The sequence below is a fragment of the Curcuma longa genome, chromosome 2 (genome assembly GCF_044706935.1).
Source record: "Curcuma longa cultivar G26 ecotype Majalengka, Jawa Barat chromosome 2, ITB_CL_G26_1.1, whole genome shotgun sequence".
In the NCBI taxonomy this organism is placed as follows: Eukaryota; Viridiplantae; Streptophyta; class Magnoliopsida; order Zingiberales; family Zingiberaceae; genus Curcuma; species Curcuma longa.
The window spans coordinates 8,383,166-8,393,270 of record NC_133862.1 but is presented as its reverse complement, the minus strand read 5'-3'; the positions used below and the strand labels follow the sequence as shown (position 1 = coordinate 8,393,270).

Genomic DNA, 10,105 nt, shown 5'->3' with positions numbered 1-10,105 from the left:
AGAAGATGCGAGATGAACCTCCTTCAAATAGGGCATCTTCCTCTCTACCACCTCCTCCGCCTTCTCCATCGTCTTCTAATGTTGACTTGAATGAATATCTTAATAATTCTAGCTAAGAAACAACATCTTTGATACAAAAATAGAGGGGAAAAAACCAACATACTATTGATGTAAAAAATAAGCCTATAAATAGGCTTTTACAATGGACCTTTTCTACCCAACGTAAAAGATTAAAAATAAAGATTCGAATAAAATAAAAGGACAAAGTAAAAGGACTTGGACAAACTCTTATCACCAAAAAACCCAGACAAAATCTTAACACCCTCCCTTAAACTGAAGTCGGCAGAAATCAGTTTAAGAGAAAACAACAGCAGCACGTGAACAAACTCCAAGTAGACCACGTAACCTCACAAATGTAGCTAACTTGAGAGGCTTGGTCTGTATATCTGCAACTTGATCTTCACTTCGGCAATAAACCAGTCTGATTGTTCCATCATTGCTGAGATCTCTTAAAAAATAATACTTCACATCGATATGTTTGCTTCTGCCGTGTAGCACAGGATTTTTAGAGAGTTTGATTGCTGAACTGTTATCACAAAAAATTATAGTTGCTTCAACTTGTTTAAACTGAAGCTCTCCAAGAATTTTTCTCAACCAAATAGCTTGACAAGCACAAGCAGTTGCAGCAATAAATTCAGCTTCTGTAGTTGATAGGGAGACAATTGGTTGCTTCTTGGAAGACCATGATACAGCCCCTGTGCCCAACATAAATACATAGCCTGAAGTGCTCTTTCTATCATCTTGATCTCCTGCATAATCACTATCAGTAAACCCGAACAACTCTGATTTTTCACCCTTCTTGTAGAATAATCCAAAATCTTTAGTTCCTTGTAAGTAGCGAAGGATTCTCTTGGCAGCTAATAAATGTATTTCTGTTGGATTTTCCATGTATCTGCTTATTAAACTCACAGGATACATTATGTCTGGCCTTGTTGCAGTTAAATACATCAAACTGCCAACAATTTGCTTATAAATTGTACTATCTACCTTCTTCCCTTCATGATCTTTGTTTAGCTTCAAGCCAAATTCAGTTGGAGTGCTTACAGGATTGCAATCCTTCATTTGAAACCTGTTCAAAATTTCTTGCACATACTTCTTTTGAGAAACAAAGATTCCATTAGTTGATTGCACTACTTCCATGCCAAGGAAGTAATGCATCATTCCAAGATCAGACATTTCAAATTCAACCATCATAGATTTCTTGAATTCCTGAAATAAGATATCATCAGTTCCAGTAAATATGAGATCGTCTACATATAAGCAGACAATAAGCAATTTCCCCTTATCTCCAACTTTAATAAAGAGTGTGTGTTCATATGGACATTTGTGAAAGCCTTCTTTGAAGAAATAGGACTCAATGCGACTATACCAAGCTCGTGGGGCTTGTTTTAATCCATAGAGAGCTTTCTTTAATTTATATACTTTATGCTCATTTCCGATCTTAATATAACCAAGAGGTTGTTCTACAAATACCTGTTCCTCCAAGTTTCCATGCAAGAATGCTGATTTGACATCTAGTTGATAAATAGACCATGAGTTCTGTGCCGCCAATGCAACCACCAATCTGATTGTGTCATGCCTTGCAACGGGAGCAAAAACTTCTGTATAATCAATTCCATACTCTTGCTTATATCCCTTAGCTACTAGACGTGCCTTATACTTGTCAACTTCACCATTTTCTTTTATCTTTGTTTTGAAGACCCACTTTACACCAATGGTTTTGTGTCCTTTTGGAAGATCAGTTAACTCCCAAGTATTATTTCTTTCAATGGCTTCAATTTCATCATCCATCGCCTTACGCCATTTTGCATCTTTGACGGCACTTTCAAAGGTTGTAGGATCACAATCTGAAAATAAAGCAAAATGTATAAGAGGATCATCACCTTGATCAATTCCAGTCACCTCATAATTAGACATCCATGCTGGTCTTCTTCGAACACGTTGTGGCCTTTGCGATTCTAATTCCATTGAACTTTGATCTGTTATAGGAGTATTCTGAAAGACTTCCTCATGTTGCTTATCCTCCATAGGTGGTTGTACTTTCTCATCATCATCAAGATCTGCTGGGATTTGTTGCTTATCCTCCATAGATTGTTGTACTTTCTCATCATCATCAAGATCTGCTGGGATAATTCTTTTAACACCATTTTGATTCCATGGCCAAGTGTCTTTTTCATCAAAAATAACATCACGACTTATAATGATTTTCTTAGTGCAAGGATTATATAACCTATAAGCTTTTGATGTATTACTTATACCAAGAAAAATGCATTTTTCACCTTTGTCGTCTAGCTTCTTTCTTCTTTCATCTGGAATATGAGCATAAGCGATACATCCGAAAACCCGAAAATGATCAACCGTTGGTTTTCTTCCACTCCAAGCTTCCTCTGGTGTCATATTTTGAACAGATAATGTCGGACTTCTATTCAATATATGGATACTCCAATTAACTGCTTCTGGCCAAAAATTTTTAGGAATACCACTTGTCGTTAGAAGGCTTCGCACCATATTCATAATAGTGCGGTTCTTCCTTTCACATATACCATTCTGTTGGGGTGTGTAAGCAGCTGTAAGTTGTCTTCTGATTCCATGATTCTCACAAAAATTTGCAAATTCATGTGAGTTATATTCTCCACCACGATCTGTACGCAGAACTTTAATCGAATTGCCACTTTCTTTCTCGACAAGTACTTTATAATTTTTGAAAGCAGTAAAGGCTTCGGATTTTTCTTGCAAAAAATAAATCCATATTTTGCGACTATAATCATCAATAAAGGTAATTATGTATCTTTTACCTCCATTAGAATGTGGTGTTATTGGCCCGCAAATATCTGAATGGACAAGCTCCAATGCCGCCTTTGCTCTCCAAGATTTTCCCTGGGGGAATTGATTACGGTGTTGTTTGCTAACAACACATTCTTCACAAACTTGAGAAGGAATTGCAATTTGAGGAAGACCGATTACCATATTCTTTTGTTTTAGTGTTTTTAATCCACTAAAATTTAGATGTCCATAACGAAAGTGCCATAACCATGCCTCATCATCAAATTTTGCTGAAAAATATGAATGAGATGTTGTATGAAGATAAAGTGGAAACATACGATTGGCTGTCATGTGAACTTGTGCAATTAATCCCAACTTTGCATCTTGAATGCGACAAACTCCTTCTTTAATGGCAATTTCATATCCTTTTTCTTGTAGTTGACCCACACTAAGCAAATTAGTCTTTAAATCTGGCACAAAAAGAACATTAGAGATAGTATGGGTAGTATTTCCTTTTGCTTGTATGGTTACCTTTCCCTTTCCCATAACAGAAATTGTAGAGTTGTCGCCAAATTTGACAGAACTGCGAAAGGTTTCATCTAAGTCAGAAAATGTATCCTTCTCCCCACACATGTGGTTACTGCAACCTGTATCTAAATACCATACATGTCGTTGAGTTTTCTCTTTCTCGTGACATACCATCAAAAGAGACACTTCTTCTTCTTCTTCTGCAAAGTTAGTCTGATCTCCATTTTGTTTATTCAAATTAGTGTAACATTCTGATCTATAATGGCCATACCTATGACATCGGTAACATTCAACATTTGACTTGTCTGCTGACTTTGTTCTATCAGTTGTTGAATAATAACCTCCACGTCCTCTTCTTTGAAAATAATTCTCTTGATGTTGATTTTGTTGTTGGTTTCCTCGATCGTTGTTGTATCTTCCTCCTCTTCCTCGACCTCTGCCTCTTCCTCGTCCTCTATCACTTCTATAATTTGTAGAGTGATTTTCTGATAAAGCCTTCAATGCTTGCTCCTCTTTTTCATATTGATTGATTTTCTGCTCATGAACCAATAATGAACCTTGTAATTCATCAATTGAAAGTGTACTTACATCATTTGCTTCTTCAATGGCGCAGACAACAAAATTAAATTTTGGTGTCATAGATCGAAGGATTTTTTCGATGATGAGAACATCCTCTGTCTTGTCACCAAGGATCCGCATTTTATTGATGATTGTCATTGTTCTTGAAAAATATTCTGAAACTGATTCTCCTGATTTCATTCGGAGCATTTCAAACTCTGAACGAAGTGCTTGAAGCTGCTGCCTCTTAGCTCTTGTCGTGCCTTGGTACTTCTTTTTCATAGAATCCCAGATATCTTTTGCAGTATCCTTGCATAGAATGGTTTCCAAGATTGAACGATCTATAGCTTGGAAGAGATAATTCTTTGCTTTAAGATCTTTCAATTGCTCTTCTGTTAGCGCAGCATCTTCTTTTGATTTTGCTACTCCAGAAATCACGACCGTCCAATATTCTTTGGACCTTAAGAAATTCTCCATGAGCATGCTCCAATGGTCATAGTGACCATCAAAGCGTGGAATTGCAGGTTGCACAAAATTAGTTTCAGATGCCATTGAAGGAGATAATTCTGATACCTGGCACCGGCCTCTGATTCGTGATGCCGGCGTGGTGCTATACGTGGTCTCCTTCCTCTCTGCACGCGACGCGCTTCGAATCAATCTTCCACTGCTTTGTGCCTCCTGCCTTCCCTTGCTCTAGACTCTCTTCTGGAGAGCAAAGAAGAGAGCAAAGAGGTGATGTGCTCTTTGAAGAGGATGAGCACGGCGCTGCGTCGATGTCAAGGGAAAGCACACCAAACTTGTGGAAAGAGAGAGAGGATGCATGTGCCTCTTCAATGATGTTGCATGTGCTGTAAATACAGGTTGCCGACCTTGGAATAATAAAGGGAGGAATCCCAAGCCCGAATGCTTGCTGGAGATCGGCGAGCGGCGTGGGCGACGAGGGAAGAGATCGATCGAAGGAAAAAAAGAAGGATGCCGCCGAAAATTACCCTAATCGCTCTGATACCACTGATACAAAAATAGAGGGGAAAAAACCAACATACTATTGATGTAAAAAATAAGCCTATAAATAGGCTTTTACAATGGACCTTTTCTACCCAACGTAAAAGATTAAAAATAAAGATTCGAATCAAATAAAAGGACAAAGTAAAAGGACTTGGACAAACTCTTATCACCAAAAAACCCAGACAAAATCTTAACAATCTTCGAGTATAATGTGAATGAAAAAGACATTGTTCGGCGTTATTATTTGTCGAAAGATTCATTTCAACCTAAGAATCATGAAGTTCCTTAGTGTTCTGGTCCAAAGGAGAAATGAAGATTTTGAGCTATATGGTTCAGTAATATCCTAATTGGCTAGAGTACAATATTGCAAAAGATGTGATTTTCTGTCTTTATTGCTATTTATTCAAAGTGGATTGTGATGGTTAAAGTGGTGATAAAATTGGAGGAAGAAAGAAAAATTTCAAGAACATGTTGGAAATGAAGAAAAATTAGAGGAAGAAGAAAAATTGGTGTATGATGGCTGCTTATGACTTAATGAATCAAAAATAACATATTGAAACTTGTTAGATCAATTAGTCTAGTCAGGTAGCTGTCGATTATTATATTCATTTGACAACATCAATTAATTACATAAGATTTCTTGTGTGTCAAGGATTATCATTTCATGGTCATGATGAATCCACAGACTTACTCAATCATGATAATTTTCTTAAACTGTTAAGATTTCTTGTTGATCATAATGAAGATATCAACAGAGTTGCACTAAACAATGCTCCTTCAAATCTCAAACTGACATCACTTAATATTTAACAAGAATATCAGATCCATTGCCTATTTAACCATTAATTCTATTCTTAGAGATCTTGATGATGAATTATTTACTTTATTGGTTGATGAGACTCGTGATGTATCTGTTAAAGAGCAAATGGTAGTTACTTGATAGTTTGTAGATGAAAGAGAAAATATTATCGAACACTTTCTAGGCATTGTATATGTAAGCAACACTGTCGCTTTATCACTTAAGACTACTATTGATTCTTTGTTGTGCCAATATGAGTTATCTATATGTAATTTGCGAGGGCAAGGATGTGATGTAGCTATAATATGAAAGGAGAATTTAATGACTTAAAAAACTTAATTATGATGGAGAACAGCTTATTATGTTCATTGTTTTGCTCATCAATTGCAACTTACACGTGTAGTTGTTGCTGAACTTTTTTGATGTGGTTGCACAGTTGAATAATATTGTTGGAGTATCATGCAAGCAAAGAGATATTTCGTGAGAAATAATTTGAAAAAATATCAAAGGAATTTACAATGGTAGTATCTTCACTAGATGAAGAATGAATTAAGAAAAGACATTGAAAAGATATGAGAGTACCCATTAAGGTTCACATTATAATACATTATAGAGTTTGATATGCTTGTATCCTTCAGTTATTGACATTCTTTTAATTGTTGAAGAGGAGGAAAATGTCATAAGTAAAGGGTGCAAGCAAATAATATGTTGGAATTGATGGAAAATATAAATTTATATTTTAGATGCACTTAATAAAAAATATCTTGAGAGTCACAAATGATTTGTCGCAAGCTTTGCAAAGAAAATATTTAGACATCCGATCCTAAATGTCATGATTCTTGTAAGATCAAGCAAACATCAATTGCAAACCATGAGAGATGAAGATTGGGATTTGTTACTGAATAAAGTTTCTTTATTTTGTGTTAAATATGAGGTAGTCACCCTTCACATGGAACATTTGTTTGTTTTTTATGGAAGATTACGATGAAATATTGAAGGAATGATAAATCTTCACTATTATTACATTGAAACGTTTTACGAAGTGATAGATTTGCAATTTCAAGAGTTGAATAGTTGCTTTAACGAGGTGAACACAGAGTTGTTATGTATAGCTTGTCTTAATCCATTAAATTCATTCTCAACCTATGATAAGAAAAAATTATTTCAATTTGCTTAATTTTATTTAGCTAAGGAATTAAAAGTGCTAGTCTCAACAAAATTGATAATTTCAATATATTTATATTTGCATATGTAGAGATGCTCACTAGTTGTGATCCAATTACAAATTCTCTCATGCTATGAATTATTATGTGGATATTTAGTAAATGAGTTTAAGATCCAATCAAATACATATATAATATGCAGTCAAATAGTGAATTGCTATTTATCCAATAAATAATATAATCGTAAGGCGATTACCTTAGGACACCTCTCAAATATAACACTGCATAGTATCTAATTCTTTGTCTCCTAATTTCAATCTTCTTCATAGCAAATGACGTCAAAGGACCTGTAGAATTAGACACTTCCTCCCTATGATTATAAAATCATTGTGTAATTTTTCTCCATGTGTTGTTTATCAGTCTTGTTATTGGGAGTTATTGAGTGTCTTTGAACAATGCATTCATACTTTTAGAATAATTTATGGTTAATATTGTATACCTTCTACCAGAAAAATATTCATTTGCCTATTTTATAGGTTCAACATTTTGTAGTTATTTATAAGCGTCTGCATGTTTCTCTAACATCCTCTGCATGATTTGATCATACTCGAAAATTATATTTGCTCTAGTTGCAACCTAAGTGTCTGTTACCATATTACAAGACAAGTGATAGCAATATAATCCATGATGAGTAGTATGTTAAATTTAATTCATTGTAGATAATATTCACGATGTCTAATAGATATTATTGTCATAGTTGATCATAGTTGATGGATCAACTATAAGAAATGTTTTTAGGTGATTTAGAAACCACTCCCAAGATGACTCACACTCAACCTCAATAATTGCAAAGCCAATTAACGTAAGATTTGCATTACCATCTACTGTTATGACCATCAATAAAATACTTGGATATTTGTCACTCAAGTGTGTAACATTAATTCTCATTAGTTTACAAAAGTATGTTCAAAAAACTCTGCCACATGCACCAAAGGCTCAGAAACAATATTGAAATTTTTTATCAACGCTTGTTTTCAATGTAACTGTTTCCGAGTCTCTATATCTTAGCTCCCATACAAGCCTAGAGAGGTCGCCATAATCCTTTCAAAAACACCGATCACCTTTATTAGAGCTTTTTGATGTGCATCGTATGCTTTTTAATATGATATGTTAATATAAATCATGCTTCATCTCTCACTGAATCGTTTTGGATATATATTCATTCACGGACAGAAAATGACTCTCAATTAGAGAAGTAATAAAAGAAGTTGTGCATGTAGGATGATTGATCGTTCCTAAGCTAAGATCGCACTGTTGTTTGCCTAAATATTTTGTAATGGCAACTCTATTTTTCCCCTTACAATTATTGCTCATGTGTAGTTTCTCTATCACAAATTGCTTTAACTCTGATTTTCCTCGAGTCCTTTATTTTGTAAATGAACTATCTCTTCATAACATATTTAGCAAGTGCATCTTTAAAGTATTTTTGGATTGAGAATACCTATAAAAGAATTGATAGTTTTTTTAAGTTACTACTAGTGCCATTGACTGGAGTAAAGAATATGAAAGTTAAAGAAAAATGCATTACATCACTATTTCAATTGAGTGCAGATTACATTATGAAACGTAAAATAAATGTCATTACACTACTATTTCAAATAAATTTTTTAACTTATTACAGATTAAATTTTACATTACCTTATAAAAAAAAATTCATCACTCTCATCTGATTCTTGCCCTTGCAATGCAATAAGTGTTGAGTTCATTACATAGGCATCTTTAGTTAATAGAAATACATCTTCAAGGTCAATATACTCATTGAAGATCACTGACAGATTTATTAAATAGTCCATGTCATTCACTATAAATTTATCAGTGGAGACATCCCTTTTAATTTCTACTAGCATTCTAATGTTGTAATATTTTGGTTGAGTCCATGTATCCCCAAACATTTGTTCTAAACTCTAGCTTACGACATCCTCAATACTAACAACTTCTTCTTTCAAATTGTATCTAATATTTGTACCCTCTCCAATACTCATTATAACACTAGCAGAACTGGAAGATGACATCTTACTATTGTTGATATTTATGTTTGATGTACCATCATCAAGTTGGTTTTATATTTGTGAACCAATCGATTCCTTCTTGTGTGAGAGTATTTCATCAGAAAATGGATCCCTACATTGATGCAACTGTAAATAACAATCACTTCTATTAAATATGTAAATATTTCTATAACACACTAGCCAAATGAAGAAAGTCAATACATCATCACATGTTCCTAAATTTGCAGTTACACATTTCAAAATTTAACGTTTCATAAACAATCAACTTTGAGCTCACAACCACACAATTTATTGATTGGTTAAGGATATTGTCAATGAATCTTTGAAGACAAAAAGACAGACAATAAAATCTAGATGCATAGCATTAACAATACAAGATAATAAGCATTTTACTATATCACATTGGCAAGGCTCCATATAATGCTAATTTATATATCATATTAATTCATTTATAGATCAGTAGAAGAAAACTTACATGTTCATGAGATTGACATATTAATTCATTTATAGATCAGTAGAAGAAAACTTACATGTTCGTGAGATTGATTAGTATGTAAAACTGCGTTCACATTGCGATTTCAACTATCACTACTACTGTGATTGATTTTTCTACAATGATAAAAAAATATTAGGCAATATTACGAAGATGTCCCAAGCTACAATTTAGCAAGGGCAATTTGAGATGTTACTGTTACCTACGTGGTTTACAAATTATCTGAAATGCGGGTTGACAAACTTTAATGAGTATTTGAAAATTTTCAAGTAGGCGTTACAATTACTTACACCCAACGACCAACACCTCGCTTGAACCCTGCTCTAATACAATAATAAAGGAGCGAGATTTCGTCAGTTTCAACTTCGTGGTCAAAAGGGTGGCGTGTGGTTGGGAGCAATTGCCTCTTGAAGACCATCGGAGACATAAACTATATTGTTCATTGGAGAAGAAATTGCACCAGAGCTATATTTTTTAGGTTTTCTCCAATTGCCTTTTCCACGTACAATAAGTTGAAAATTTTGCCAAATATGAAACTCCATCGGAGCGATGATTTTAACCTATGCTCAATTCCTCATTTTCTTTGACAAGAAGATGCAATGTTTGTCGAAAAATATTAGGCACCAGTTCGATGTTTATCAACTTCTCTCCATTTGACTTTATCGCT

The 10,105-nt window shown here is 34.3% G+C and overlaps 1 protein-coding gene across 1 annotated transcript; it reads right to left on the bottom strand.

Annotated features, from left to right (window-relative positions):
- Positions 1-1,310: 1,310 nt before the first annotated feature.
- LOC141821527 (uncharacterized) lies at positions 1,311-4,461 on the bottom strand. Its single transcript, XM_074708926.1, has 6 exons — positions 3,909-4,461; positions 3,623-3,814; positions 3,162-3,293; positions 2,856-3,113; positions 1,534-2,369; positions 1,311-1,352 (listed from the first exon to the last, which is right to left on the bottom strand). Exons 1-6 carry the CDS (start codon positions 4,459-4,461, stop codon positions 1,311-1,313), a joined length of 2,013 nt encoding a protein of 670 aa, XP_074565027.1.
- Positions 4,462-10,105: the final 5,644 nt, after the last annotated feature.